Source organism: Chaetodon trifascialis, chromosome 23 (genome assembly GCF_039877785.1).
Source record: "Chaetodon trifascialis isolate fChaTrf1 chromosome 23, fChaTrf1.hap1, whole genome shotgun sequence".
NCBI classification, from domain to species: Eukaryota; Metazoa; Chordata; class Actinopteri; order Chaetodontiformes; family Chaetodontidae; genus Chaetodon; species Chaetodon trifascialis.
The window spans coordinates 2963456-2978381 of record NC_092078.1 but is presented as its reverse complement, the minus strand read 5'-3'; the positions used below and the strand labels follow the sequence as shown (position 1 = coordinate 2978381).

General features: G+C 43.6%; 2 protein-coding genes across 3 annotated transcripts in view; one reads left to right on the top strand and one right to left on the bottom strand.

The window, feature by feature from the left end:
* The window catches only part of stk26 (serine/threonine protein kinase 26), a 378991-nt gene that overhangs the window by 167862 nt on the left and 196203 nt on the right, over positions 1-14926 (top strand). The window lies entirely within an intron of this gene.
* The window catches only part of dysf (dysferlin, limb girdle muscular dystrophy 2B (autosomal recessive)), a 73599-nt gene that overhangs the window by 39385 nt on the left and 19288 nt on the right, over positions 1-14926 (bottom strand). For both annotated transcript variants that reach the window (XM_070993039.1, XM_070993040.1), the window contains 21 exons: positions 14353-14466; positions 14084-14261; positions 13779-13903; positions 13468-13574; positions 13187-13382; positions 12946-13092; positions 12720-12851; positions 12408-12574; positions 12050-12164; positions 11862-11967; positions 11594-11736; positions 11141-11314; positions 10607-10691; positions 10355-10432; positions 6199-6380; positions 5909-6049; positions 5724-5753; positions 5572-5607; positions 5252-5293; positions 4542-4643; positions 3839-4000 (listed from right to left, as the gene is read on the bottom strand). In XM_070993039.1, coding sequence (XP_070849140.1) covers positions 3839-4000; positions 4542-4643; positions 5252-5293; positions 5572-5607; positions 5724-5753; positions 5909-6049; positions 6199-6380; positions 10355-10432; positions 10607-10691; positions 11141-11314; positions 11594-11736; positions 11862-11967; positions 12050-12164; positions 12408-12574; positions 12720-12851; positions 12946-13092; positions 13187-13382; positions 13468-13574; positions 13779-13903; positions 14084-14261; positions 14353-14466 — 2562 coding nt within the window. The remainder of the gene's footprint in view (positions 1-3838; positions 4001-4541; positions 4644-5251; positions 5294-5571; positions 5608-5723; positions 5754-5908; positions 6050-6198; positions 6381-10354; positions 10433-10606; positions 10692-11140; positions 11315-11593; positions 11737-11861; positions 11968-12049; positions 12165-12407; positions 12575-12719; positions 12852-12945; positions 13093-13186; positions 13383-13467; positions 13575-13778; positions 13904-14083; positions 14262-14352; positions 14467-14926) is intronic.

Genomic DNA, 14926 nt, shown 5'->3' with positions numbered 1-14926 from the left:
GTCTTTTCAAGCAGTTTGAACTTATTGTTCTGTTAGCGATTAAGCTAGCAAACTCGCTAGCCTTTTTTCTCCTTCAACAACACTTTACTGATTTTAATTATGTTCAGTTTTGAGAACAAAATCCCGGGAGGACGTAGAAAAAAGGAACAAAGCCCTGAGAGCTAATGTCACTGAGTGGTCCTAGCATGCTCACGGCTGGCTAGCGTGTTAGCAGTTAGCTCACCAGCTACAGCAGTTCACCCACTAGTCTGTCATTAAAGTGGAAACTGGAAACTAGTTTCTCCTGTGCTTTTCCCACTGTGACAAGTCAAAATGGCTGCCATGAAAAGATCTACTCTAAATATTTTTTTTATAGGATAAACATGTAATTTAGCTGATTTTGCTCAGGGAGTACAGATTTATCTAATTCACATGATGGCCACAAAGACCAGTGCTTTGATTATATTACTGCTAATGTGCACAGCTACTGAACAGCGTGGTTTTCTGAAACATACCAAAATCTTTGCTGCGCAGCCCCTTAAATCTGGACTAACGTCTGTCTGCTATACATTGTATATTTCATACGTCTCACAAAGTGTGTCGACAAAGCTTCGGGACACAAACAGACCAGCACTTCAGCGCTTATTGTAAATCGCTTACTGCTGCTGATAATACAGGAGTTCACTTGTCTGCTGGAGTCAATTTCAAAGCTGATTCTAGACAAGCAGCCTAAATATTCACCATCTCAAGTCTTTACAGCAGCTCCATTCAAACTTTCATCCCTATAATACTCTCATTTAGGCAGGCTGGCTCAAGAAACATGACTTGGTAACTGTAATCCATCTGACCTCTGCAGCTTTGAAAAGGCTTAAGTGGGGCTGATGATGCTAAACTCACACAATAAACTGAGAGAGCTAACATTAGGTGGTTAAGCTCTTCAAAGAGTTGTATTTAAGGAAACTATGCACATGATATTTTCTTATGCCCCCGTGCCATACGAAAACACTTACGCAGTCAACTTAAGACCTTAATATTGTTAACATTAAATGCTTGGAATCAGTTCAGGGGCTGAATTTAGGGGAAAAATATGTGCATATTTCCACAGTCCGGTTGAGGCTGTCACACTATTGCGGTGGTCAACACAGGACCTTAATCTTGTTAACATTAAACTGCCGGAGCCAAAGTTAGGATATGCATTTGAGGGAAAAATATGTGAGTATTTCCATGCTCCAGTTAAAGCTGTCATAATAAAACACTGAGGTGATCAACTTCAGGCCTTAATATTGTTAACATTGAACCCGGAGCCCGTTTCTGTTAGGAAAAACGTGCATAATATTTCCATATTTCAGTTTAGGTTTTCATAAGAAAACACTTAGATGGAATGTAATGGCAGCGATGTAAACTCAGTGGAAACATGTTGGTGGACGGCAGTTTTACATTTGAAGAATAAATAATGACTGGTGAGGCTCCTGCTTTCAATATTGCGGTTTTGTGCTGATTAAAATAAGCGACTGACTCAAAGAAACGTCCACTCACAGTGTGACAATAATGTCAACTTAGTTAGGAACGTGTCTGCAGTTTAGCCCGTGAAAACCTGTTTTATGACCATAAAAATAAAGGTTACACGCTGAATAATCAGCCAAAGATTAACCAGCAACAGAAGTTTTAACAACAATAAGATTTCTAGAGAACCAGGAAGGCATCAACGGGAAAATTTTACACATTTTTCCCTGAAATGGGGTAATATTAACGAAGTATACGAAGCTGTAGTTACAAGTTACTTGTCGTAATAAGATTTTACTAAAAAAAAAACAAACATACAATAAGCTCATAAAACACAACGGATTATCAAAGCTTAAACAAGCGGTTCTCAACCTTTTCGACTCATTGATGAAGTTTTTGATGTCTATGTATTTATTTAAATTACTGATTGAGACACAAAGGGGTAAAAAGATCATAAAAAAAAGTCTTCTTTCCTCGCCCATTAATCATCGAATGATCCCTAAAATGTATCTGTTGACCATTTGGAGGGGCCCAACCCCTAGTTTGGGAACCACTGGACTAAACCAGCTAACTGTACATAAAGTGGACAAAAGTAGCAGCACGTCGAGCTACGACACAACAAAATTACTTCATATCATATAATAATACATCAGTCACAGAGTATTTTACTGCAGAATGAATACTTTCAGTTTGATACTTGAATTACATTTTGCTGCTAATATGAAACAGAGGGAATTCAGTAAGATTACTGAACATGTAATCTGGTCATTTAAGGAAACGAATGATGATTCTGATGAAGGAGAATTTCCATAAAGTATCCGACTTGTCGATCAGCACCAATAAGCGAGGAGTACGGCCGAACGCTGACTCTCAAAATTCCCACTCCAACAGTAAAATAATGATTCTGGGATGTATTTCAGCACCAAAGATATCTCTGACCGCAAAATAACTAACCACTTCAGAGGAAAACCACGTCTCCATTCGTTTATTTGCTTTACCATTAAGGCAAATAAACCCTTTTACTGCATAAAGGCAACAGAAGAAAACAGCTTTTCTGACAGAATCATTTATATTTCTAAGTTTGCACGAGCAAGCATTGACCATTCATCTTTCCTGACAGAAGCGCCACGGATCGAGCTTTCTGGGCCAGAGCGTGGCTCATATCGGCTTCCTGAACGGGGAATTTCAAGACTATTCAACACTGTTCAGGCTTCTCCCACGCAGCTCCTCCTGGGTGATCCACAGTCATCATAAGAGGTGTCTAAAACCCCCCAATTAAGTTCAACAGTGTTGGAAAAAGAGCTCTATTTTTCCAGTAACTTAGCACAGGACACATGAACTCTGCTCTAATTGTCTGAGGTAAAATTTCAGGTCAGCTGGAAAATAAAAAATTGCATTCACTGATTTTTTTTTCCCTTTTGGCCACAAATTTTTGATTGATATGAAAAACTTGTTTGCAAACAGCTCCATATTTACATATCCAGCAGGTCTGGAGCGATTTGGAGTCGTGTTTCCTTATTTCAAAGGTGCTGTTGGCACGCATGCTGATGAGCAGCCAGCTAATAGTGAATATATTAAGTTTCACTACAATACAGACAGAGAGCCACTTTAAATAAACAGTCAAATTCGCCTTCAGCTGTTCTGCCTTATATGACGTCACAGGTCTGACACAGTTAATGAATACTGCCGGCTCTGCCCTTAAATGTCGAGAATAAAGACTTAATTGTCAAAATTCGCCAACAGTTCGTAGAGGTCCACCATGACAAATAGCCTTCAACAAAGATGAACTTTGATACAGGAGCCTCACACCAAATCAGGAAACACTTTCTACAGTTTGTCAGTCACATTGACTTCAATTTAGGTGCAGACGTGACCTTAAAAATCCCAGTTTCCTGTGTTCTAAGTCAGTCCTAATATAACCCCTCCACCCGTTTTCCAGGTACAATATCAGAGCCAGACGATGACCTCAGTGGAATCCAGTTTAAAAGCACCTAGTCAGCAGTCACATCGGTGATAAAGACCTCCACCCTTCATTTACCAAACATTAGTCTTTACAACTGCAGAAATGTTTCTTTTTACTGGAAACAGCTCTGCAACCGAGCTGGAAGCATCTACCACTGCAGCATCTGCGGACGGCCAACGTCCACACTCAGAGCTGCTGCTTTTGAGCCAACAGAAGAGCTCTAGTTTTATGGAAGAGGAGAAGGAACAGTAGAGTCCATTGTTGTGGCTTCGCTGATGAAGATAAATGAGCGGCGCAGACCACATCACAGCAGAGCTCTCATTAGCCATGAAAGCAGCGAGCCTCCGTGCTGATTACATCTGCGTGATGCCAGCGTGTGTTCTGTGTTCTCACCACATCAAGAATCAGCTTATTGATGTCAAAGTTGGGGTTCTTCTTCATGCTGCGGATGACGCAGCTCTGGACCATGGCGCCTCCACACTCCACCTGCAGGCTCGGAGAGGTAACGCTGGCCAGCTGGAAACTTTTCAGGTTACGAACGCCCCACGCTAAGATCTGACAGAGGGGAGGGAAGAAAAACACGTATCCTTATTAAGTATTAAAGAATCAGGTGTGCATTTTTTTCAATCATCATCTAATTATTTACATCACCTCACATATATTCAAGTCAGAATGAAGCCAAACAGAGAAAAAGAGTAAATACATTTTAAAAGCTGCATTCAGTAAATGTTTTCCTGCATTTTTTAATTTATTTTACAAGAAAGAAAATTCAGTATTTTTGGGTTCTGGACTGAACGTTTGACAAAATAGAGATGTGGAGATGCCATGTTGGGTTTGGGGAAACTGTAATAGACATTTTATTTATTTATTTATTTTCTATTTTTTGACGATTTATAGGTTAAACAATTAATTAACTGAGAAAAGAAGAAGAAAATTTGGAGTTTTGCAACCACAAACAGCCTGCAGCAAAAATCTGACAGTGCAGCAGGCTCACAGTGTCTTCCTTTGAACAGAGAGGCCTCTTAGAAAATGCTGCTACCTGAACAAAGTTTGTTGAGTGAAACACATATCGACAGTTGTTGTAGATCTAAAATACCTCGATGGTAGCTCTCTGCAGAACAGGTTTGATTCCCTGAGGAACCACAAAGACGTTGGGTTCTCTCTGAGGGGGCGGGTGTGGAAGGTCCGACTCCTCCGGCTGCCAATAGGAATGCAGAAGAGTCTTGAGTCATCAATCATAAACGGCTGTTTAAAGACTTGATGTTTAGTGTTAACATGTCAGATGGGTTTGTTAAAATAACACAGATGTAACATTCAGGTCCAGACTAATGCAGGACAAAACCAGTCTGTTACTGGTAACACGAGGACAGACAGGCTGGAGAGGACATACTTCATTTGTCTTGATTTGTTCAGTCACGCTATGTTTTCCCCTGATAATCATCACAACGAAGATAATTATAAAGAACTAACATTTGGTCTTGAGTTAAAAAACATCAGGAAATACTTCAAACTGTAAAAGACTGAAACTTTAAACAGCTTGTTACAATGTAACAAAAGTCATAAACTTTAATGTGTAAAGGACACAAATTTCATCTTTATTATCTCTGCCCCTCCACATTAAAACAACATAAGAGGAAACTAAATGTTGTTAGTGGACGTTTGGATTATGTGAGTATGAAAAAATGAAAACAAAGGACGCGAGTAGAAAACATACGAATGAAGGTCTGTGACATGCATGAATGATGAAGGATGGTATGTTTTTGTATTTATATCTCATTTGTGTTCATGGCGGTGTGCACGTTGTACCCATTGCTGCAGGTTTTCAACAAGGAATCCTGGAAACATCAACTGAGGGAGCAGCATCGAAGAAGAAGACGAGAAAAGATAAAGAGCTTTGAAGTTCCTCAACTGTACCGAGATGCTTGTTACAACCACAGATGTACTGCACAGCATTTGTTGCATATGAATCACATCAGAGAAAATTCATATCGACCTTTTCTCAAGAAGAAATTCCAGATGGGATAAAATGGACTTCAAAGTAAAACCTTCTCACTCTTATTACAGTGGTCTTAATTCTAATTTTTGGATCAATATGTGAGTAGATGCTGCATTTTCAGCCGTTTTACCTCGTCTAGAACATGGGTGGAGGTCATGACATCTCCCTGCGGGTGAGACAAGAACAGACAACTTTGATTTTAAAGAATGAAAATGGACGAAAAGGGAAATGAAGAACGATTGATCCAAGAAAAGGACACTGAAAAGAAAATGCTAAACTGACCTCTTGACCTGGAATATGGTGAACTGCTGGCTGTAGACACAAAGTTGAGAGATGATTTTATTGTTATAATTAAAATTAGTTACTGAATTGAGGTCCATGTTTCATTTGATTCCCAGGAGGACAAAAATGGAGGAATACAAGCAGAGGATTAATAAAGTAGTGATGATGGAAGGTTGACCTCTGACCTTTTCTCTGCGTTTGAGCTCGAAGGCGGCCAGCAGCTCGCCGGCGTTTTTGTCTCCTTGGCGAATGGGGAACCAGGCCAGACGGGGGGAGGCAGTCAGGGAGGGCTGGCAAACGCAGCGGCCCATGAACTCATCTGCACCCTGAACATTTCAAACACACATATTCAGTGTTTACACACAGGAAAAAGAGCATTTTACAGCTTCGGTTTCTGGCATGAAAGTTAGAATCTCGAGTCCAACCTCAGCTGGGACGAAATGTCGGGTAAAAACACACATAAACAAACACTCACGTATGTGTCCGAATCGTAAATCTCCACCACGATGTTGGGTGGAGTGGCCATCGTGACCTCAGGGTTGCCGAAAATCTCCACCTCATAGAAGATGAGTGTCTGGTCCCAGGTGGGATTGAGGGTGTTTCGCACCGTCACTGTTTTCTGGGACTGATGGAGGAAGGACACGATGGCGTAGGGGTCTGGGGACAGAAAACAACTAAATATAAAACAAATAAATCTTTTCCTGACAGACTCGCTGCTAGCACGGCAAAAACAGATTGATAACACATTTGAAATAACTGTCAACATGTAGCTTTTAGCAGTTAGCACGCCAGTGAGATAACCGCCATGAACGCAGCAAAAGGAGCAGGACGCCATCCCCAGAAGCAAAGACCGTCGCACCCACACTGTGATTGACAGGTGAGCCCTGAGAGGCGCTCTGCAGAGACGCCACAGAAATAAGCGAAGGACGCCAAAAGACGTCAAGAAAATAAAAGCAGAAAATTGCTAACAAGCAGTCCGGCGCTGAGGTTTGTTTGTGTTTTATAACCGGCTCCAGTTTGTCGCCCCAGCAGAGAACAAATCTGAACTGACTGCGATGCCACGATGCTGCTGTGTGTGACCTTACACTGCAGTATATAGCATGTGTGGACGTGTGTTACTGACATTGTGGGGACACAAATCCGTGTTACTCAATGTGGGGACTTCTGGTAGGTTTAGGATGAGGTTCGGCTAAGTCTCCAGAAACTGAATATAAGTCTTCATAATGTCCCAAAAGTGCTGGAAACATGTGTGTGTGTTCTTGTATTTCTATCTTTGTGGGGACCAAGGTGAGTGACAGGGAGGACACGTCAGGGAAAAAGTCCCATCATCATTATTTTTCACTAGTGTAACATCTTAATTTGAAAAGCCACTAGTAACTACAGCCTGCCAAATAAATGTCATGCAGTAAGAAGTAAAATATTTCTCTGTGAAATGTACAAGCATAAAGTATCATAAAAGAAAGTACACCAAAATAGTACTAACTGAGTAAATGTACTTTCTACCAATGCAAACTAAAGGTGTGAAAGCACCTTTCACACAAGAAATACTTTTAAAAATAAAGTTTAATTTAAAGTGAAAATACTCGTAAAAAGAGAAATAAACAAAACAAGTAAATAAATCAACTGACACTGAACTGACTCCAGGTCAGATGCTGATGCTGATGAGCCTCAGTTTAAGTTGCTGCCCTCAGATCAAGATGAGGGTATAGATGAAGCTGGGGAATGGATTCTTTAAGAGGGTCCTCACAAGCATAGCACAAGCTTATGTACGTGTGTGTGTGTGTCTGTCCAAACTATCCCGGCGTCCCACACAGTGACATCAGCAGCTCGGGAATGCCGAGCTCGAGACGGAGGGCTGGGAACACCGCTCGGAGAAGTTTGTTATTCCAGGTCACAACCACTCGACTCCGTGTTAACACACACACACACAACTTAGAATGTGGACACATGGATAGAAACGCACATATATGTACAGTTATGCGCGCGCACACACACACACACACGCGCTGTGAGTAGTTTGTTATTTCAGGCCGGGTAAAGAGTCTCTATGGAGCCGTTAGAATTAGAGTAAACAGAAGCTAAGTTGCATTTTCCCACCAGTCCTCAATTAACCTTGGACATCCACACACACACACACACACACACACACACACACACACACACACGCACGCACGCACATGCACACGCACGCACGCACGCACACACACACACTTCAGAGACACACCACCCATGGTGACCCGTTCAATTACCGTCCACTCCCAACAGCCCGTTAGCTCATATAAACAGCAATACAAACAGCCCAGGGGGGTTATGTAAGTGTGTGTGTGTGTGTGTGTGTGTGTGTGTGTGTGTGTGTGTGTGTGTGTGTGTGTGTGTGTGTGTGTGTGTGTGTGTGTGTGTGTGTGTGTGTGTGGAGGGAAAGCAGCAGTAGTGGGGACCTCAGTGGGAGCCACAGGGGTACATAAACACAATGAAGACAGGGGACAGAGAGGTAAAGAGAGATGAGGGCAAAGACAGGGTGAGGGACAGGGGGAGTGAGAGATGGAAGGGGGGAGAGGGGGAGAGAGAGAGAAAAGGATACAGAGAGGATGGGAGGAAGCAAAGAAAGAAAGAAAGAACAAAAATTAACAAACAAAGAAACAAAGATGGAAACAGACAGAAATAAAGAATGACAGAGGTAGAAATGAAGAGATTGAGAGAAAGAGGGAAAGAAATAAGAAAGATGTAAAGATACACAGAGATAAAAGAGACCTACCAACAAACTGAGACAAAGAAAAAACAAGCAAAGAAGACAAACAGAAATGAAGACACACCAGGATTTAAATTTCCCTGCAGCGATCAGAGCGAGGACGGCGGCCATGACGGCGATCAAAAGAGCCGCTAAGTTAACATTAGCAAACTCGCGAGTTCAGAGAGATTTAAACTTCGTCTTCAGTAACTTTTTATTGAATGAAATGTTTGAAAAGGTGAAGAAAAAGCCAAGAAGAAGAAAACAGAGCAGCAGAGAGACGCTCCAGTTAGCTCGCTAGTTAGCCCTGCGATTTTAGCGCAGCTAGCTTCAACGCTGACACTGATGAGAACGAGACTTAAGAAAGGACAGACCGACAGGAGGACGGAGACAGACTGAAAAAAGACAGAGAAACAAAGAGCTCAGTCTTTGATAAATGACTCCGTCTTTAATCATGGCCACCCAGACGCCATTTAACACCAGATTAACACACGACTGAAGGCCATCCATCAACTCTACTCATCCATTACAGCCGGTGTGTGTCTGCTTCCCTTTAAGCAGCCTCCCTCCATCATCTATCACTTCTCTCCTGCTCTGTCTATTCATCCCTCTGTTTTTCAAAGCCTCGTCTCTGTTTTTACATGTGAGGCTGCGGTGGGTTTCTGATTAACGCTCACGGTAGCCGCAGTTTCCATGACCTTCTTCAAATAAAAGAAAAACATGTCTCCCTTTTCTGTCCTCCCTCTCTGTGTCACTCTTTCGTTTTCCCTCCATCTTTCAGTGCAGTAACACCAAAAACTCTTTATAAAAACAGAATAACGCTGCTCCATATTAAAGCTCAAGTCCTCATTTTTGATGTCCAGATGTTCTGTTCACCTCCACGTGTTTAAAGCCAAATTTCAACCCCTGACATCTTCACACTCAACCAGATGTGCAGCAACATATAATAATAATAATCCTAATTATTGTAATTATGTTGTATTGTATAAGATCATTAGTTTAGTTTTATCATATTATTATAATTGCTATAATTCTCATGTTATTCGTGGTCACATCATATTTCTGCTGTCCCCAAACTATAACTGACAATTAAAATAACAGTTTCAAACTATTTATCTTATTGGTTATTTTAAATCTTCCCTCGTCCCTACAAATTGTGTATTTTACAACACATCCTTTAATATTATCATTATTACTTTTTTCTATAAACACAGCATTAAACAGATTTTCATGAAAATGCTCAGGAACTGCAAGATGTTTATTATTATTATTAGTAGTAGTAGTAGTATTATATGATTGTTGTTGTTGTTATCATAATAGTATTATTGTACTATATCATAGCATATTATCATATTAATTATTATTGTTTTTTCAGTTTTATGCCAAGTTCTGCACATCACCCTGTTTTTCCTGTCTGACCTTGTTTAATTTATCCTCACTTCTATCATCAAGGACATCTGGATCCATTGGTGAACGTCTGTGTTTGGCTGTTTCCTGATTTAAAAAAATATCCTGATCTTTAGCCGCTAAATGCTGCACTACTTCCTCCAGCTCGTCGCTAACGTCTGCTTGTTTGCACAGTGTGTTTATGAGAGCCAGCTTCCTGCTTTGTGTGGAAAAGATGCTGATGAGACCAGAAAACCAAAACAAGAAGCTGAAAGATACCAAACTGCTCCACAGATCATGTTCAGAAACATGAACACTGTAAAAAGTTAGATGTGTATTCGGTAACCAAACAATGTTTCTGCGGCCACCTTCCTTCTGTCTTTTTCCCATCACAGAAAACTGAGGTCAATTTTCACAAACTAGACTTTTCAGCCACCAGATGGCGCAAGTCATCAGCGTCATTCTTCATCCATGACAGACATGGTGAGAAACATGGCGAAAATCTGAAAGAATTCACCTGAGAAGCTGTCTTTGTCCATGGCCAGCAGGTCTCTGGCTTGGTACAGGTAACAGCGCAGGTGGTAGCGGGCGCCACCTAGACAACACACACACACACACACACACACACACACACACACACACACACACACACACACACACACACACACACACACACACACACACACACACACACACACACATCATTGAATTGATAAAGGTAGGAGTGAAGAAGGAGGAAGAGTAAAAAAATAAAAGCGTGCTGTCTTACGGTCAAAGAAACAGGAAATGGTCGGTCTGTTGACTCCGAACGTTGTCGTGACCGACTTGTCATCGTTCTTGTCCTCTATACTGCTCTGTGGGGGGAGGAGGAGGAGGAGGCAAGAGAAAGGAAGATGAAGATCACATTCAGAAAGAAAAGAACAGGCAGCACCGACCTGTAGAAGTGCACTCACCTCCTGCAGGGCCTTCAAAATAAAAGCATTAATATAAAGGTTCTGAGAAGTCACCATACATCACGCGGCCAAAAGTATGTGGACATGCAACTGAACATTTGGTCGGACTGTTCTTCATGATTTGGGCCTTTTACTTCAAACGAATTTTAAGATTACATACAATGAAAAAAAAGTGTGTTTTCAACTTTCTGTTTCCTGCTTCAACGTGACAAAAGAACTGTTTTTCTCAGTTTGGTGCAGAGGAACTGGCTTTGTGTGAAATGTTGAGGTGTCCACATACTTTTGGCCACATAGTGGATTTTAACGCCATTATTTTATTGTAACATAGTTTTTATATCTGATCCTCTCACCAGAGAGCACTCCAGAGCAAAGATGGCCGCCGGCCCCGACTTCTCCAGCGGCTCCATGCGACACCTCCACCTGCGCCTCCTGAAGCTGTCCGTCTTCCTCGGCTTCAAGTGGAACCTCCAGCCGAACAGCGAGGCGTACTCCCAGCCCTCCCTCTCCGCCTCGTCTGGACGCTGCTGTGAACACACACACACACACACACACACACACACACACACACACACACACACACACACACACACTCTCTGAACCTCTGTGTGTTTCAGCTGCTCTCTGCTCATCTGTGAAACTAGGGCACCATCTAGTGGCTGAAGCAGGAAACTTCAGCTGCTCTCATTACAAGATAACATGAGAGATGAAAAGATTATTGATCCAGATGAACGGAATGGATCAATGAAGCTTTACTGGTGAGGTGTTTCAGTCAGAAACGTCAGAGGTGGAAGATCTCTGTCTACCTTTCTGAGAGCGTCCATCTTCTGCTGGTCTCGTCGTCTCATTCGTATCCATCGTCTCCTTCGGTTGGTGTGGTACATCTTCTCCGCCGGCACCCACGACTTGGGGCGGCGGTCTGGAGGGATGGTGATGCCGTATTCCCAGCCTGGACACACACACACACACACACACACACACACACACACACACACACACACACACACAGAACGGGACTTATTAGTGTCTAATTAACCTTTTGTTGCTGACAGGTGTGTTCTTGTGCGTGCTCACCTTGATCGTCCACAGCCCTGTTGAGGTCTTCGCTCCACTCCACCTCCTCCCAGACCCAACCTGGAGGACACTCCACCTCGTCCTTCGGCACCGCCTTCTCCCCGTTCTGATGCACACACACATTAGATTTAGCGAGATAAAAGGTGCAGAAACACACACGCTCGCACACAGCATGGACACGCACGCACCACGTCAGTGTAGCCTTCCGGCATGCCGATCCACTGTCCGCCCGGCAACCTCATCTGGTTTTCAAACACTTCCTCTGAGAAGGTCATGTGACCGGCGTCCACATCAAAGAGCAGTCTGAGGGTTTATCGTCACACACACACACACACACACACACACACACACACACACACACACACACACAGATATGTTTACTTACATTAAGCCCTGCAGGTTTCTGTAGTTTTGTTTCACCAGATGTTTTTTTCAAATAGTGTCTGAGTGAGAATATAAAAGCCAGAAAAATGACAACAACAAAATCTACGACAAATAACTGTGTGTGAATTCATGTGCTCATCTCCTGTGCACACACACACTCACGTCTTCTCGGGGCTGATGAACCAGTCTCCGGCCCAGGTCCAGCCAGATGAGGGCTTGAAGCTCTCTTTGGGCAGTTTCACCCGCCCGGTGACGTCGCTGAACTTTGGGTATGTTAAGCCTGTAGTTCCCCAGCTGCCCACCAGGGCGAGCCGGGTCTGGTTCTCATACTGCAGGAGGAGAGATTCAGGTCATGGGATGAAGCATAATGCCCCCCATGGAGCAGCTGTTAGCTTAATTAGCTAGCTACAGTGCTGATGGTAAATGTAGGCGTATTGATCGGTCAACCCCACCCGTCTTGTTGCAGCATCTTACCGTCTCAGCAAAGACCGACAGCTTCCCTTCAGCGTATTGGTTGAAGTGTTTGACGTCAGCAGCCAACCCGAACCAGACTTTGACCCTCAGCTGACCTGGAAGTTTGGCTTCTCCACCGCTGCCCTGCGGGTACTGCGCAGCACACACAGCGGGAGGTGAAACTTCATTTCAGAACACAAAATGCATGTGTGTGTGTGCGTGTGTGTGTGTGTGTGTGCACGCGCACCTTGAGGAAGACAGTCTGCAGCTGTCCACAGTGTTTCCCACAGTGCTGCTGGGAGAAGATCACAGTGTGTGCTGGGATGCGATGGTACGCCACCCTGCGGTCGCCCTGCAGCATCCATATCACGATGTCCGGGAGACTGTTCTGAGGCTGGGCGAGAGACATAAAGCACACAGGGAAAAAGAGAGAGTGTAGCCTCGTTCTTCACTTCATTTCTGGGTCAGAACATAACAAACACACTCACCTCCTCGGCCAAGGCCCTGATCCTGCTGGCCCAGTCCTCAGCCTGCTCCAGCACCGTGGACAGCTCGGTGGCGGGTCCGTGTTTGAGAGCGAGCGCCGCCGCCACAATCTGCTGCAGGTGGAGCACTCGAACGTGCCTCCGCGAGTGGTCCAGAGGCGTCGCGCACTGCCACTGGTCGAGAGAGGGCAGCTCCTCACTGGAGGGGGGGGGGGGGGGGGGGGGGCTTGAGTAAATGTACTTAGTTACATAGAAGCACAGTTTAAAGCAGCCTCAGTGTTCACCTGCAGTCTGTGATGACCTGGTCCAGCAGCTCCACCACTCGCAGCTCCACCTCCTCCAGATCACTGCCTGCATTCACCTCCAGCTGCACCCGCTGCAGGTTCTCCTCCTGCACACACACACACACACACACACACACACACACGCTCAAATGGTAAACATTCAATTTAAGAGAGGAATGACGATTTTTTCACTTCCAAGGTCTAAAACTCAAAGAGGTCCCAACAAAGAAAGATGTACAACAGCACACACACACACACACACACACACACACACACACACACACACACACACACACAGATACGACACCCACCAGTCTCTCAATGATAGCCAGCAGCATGTTGAGAGCTTCGATCCTCGGTTTGATTTCTTCCCACTCTGAAGACAGAACCACCACTGGCTTAACGTTTCCCCATGGGAGGTAGTAGTAGTGGCAGCCTGGAACACACACGCACACACACACACACACACACACACACACACACACACACACACAAAGACACAATGATGCAATCATTATTATGAAAATCATCAAACTGTAGCTTGTAATCAGCAGCATCCTACAACCGAAACTCTTTGCTAACTTTTCATATTCTTGACCTTTGACCTCTGACTTACCGTCAAACACGGCCCGGCTGAACTGGGTAGCAGAGGCCAGAGGGAGGCAGGTGTAGTCGAACTTGTTGCCGTAGTTCCCAATGCTGACCTCGAACTGGATGGCGTCGTCGACGTCCTGGAGGAGCGTGGCCGAGTAGAACGCCACGAAGAGGGAGAACTTCCTCTTCCTGAGAAACTTCTGTTGAGAGAGAGAGTAGGAAGGATGGATGACACCTTTCTCTGCAGGTTCAAGTGTTCTTACCCTCTTTTATTTCCTCCTTCCTGCTCACCTCCACCACCAGCAGGTCATCAGACGGTATGTCTTCACTCTTCTGCTCCGGCTTGTCCACCAGTTTTGTAGTTAGTTCCATTAAAACTCGACCTCGATACGCCACGCCCTCCCCCTGACAGGCAGAAAAAGATCTTTAGGAGGTGTAAGATTCATTAAATGTCTACATTACATTTACTACGTTACAATTATTTATTTACTATTTATAATTTCTTAAGCTGACCTTTATTCTTACATTTTCTAATATTATATATATTTTTATTATTATTATTATTATTTTATTTTTTTTTTTTTTATTTTTTTTTTTATTGTGTTACCTCAATGTTTTATTTCAATTGTTTTAGTCATTACTTATGGTCTATTTTATACATTTTACTGTTTTATTCTCAGTTTTAGCTTCTATACCTTTTATCTTATTTTACTGTTCTAGCCCCTCATTTTCCAGTGTTTCCTCCTGGGGGCCTACCACACCGGGATTTGATTCTGGTTCACCGATGGGGGTGCTGTTCCGTGGATGGCCCTGGCCCAGGTAGCTAGAGAGCTTTACACCTTGGTGTGGAGCCTCCTGCCTGCCT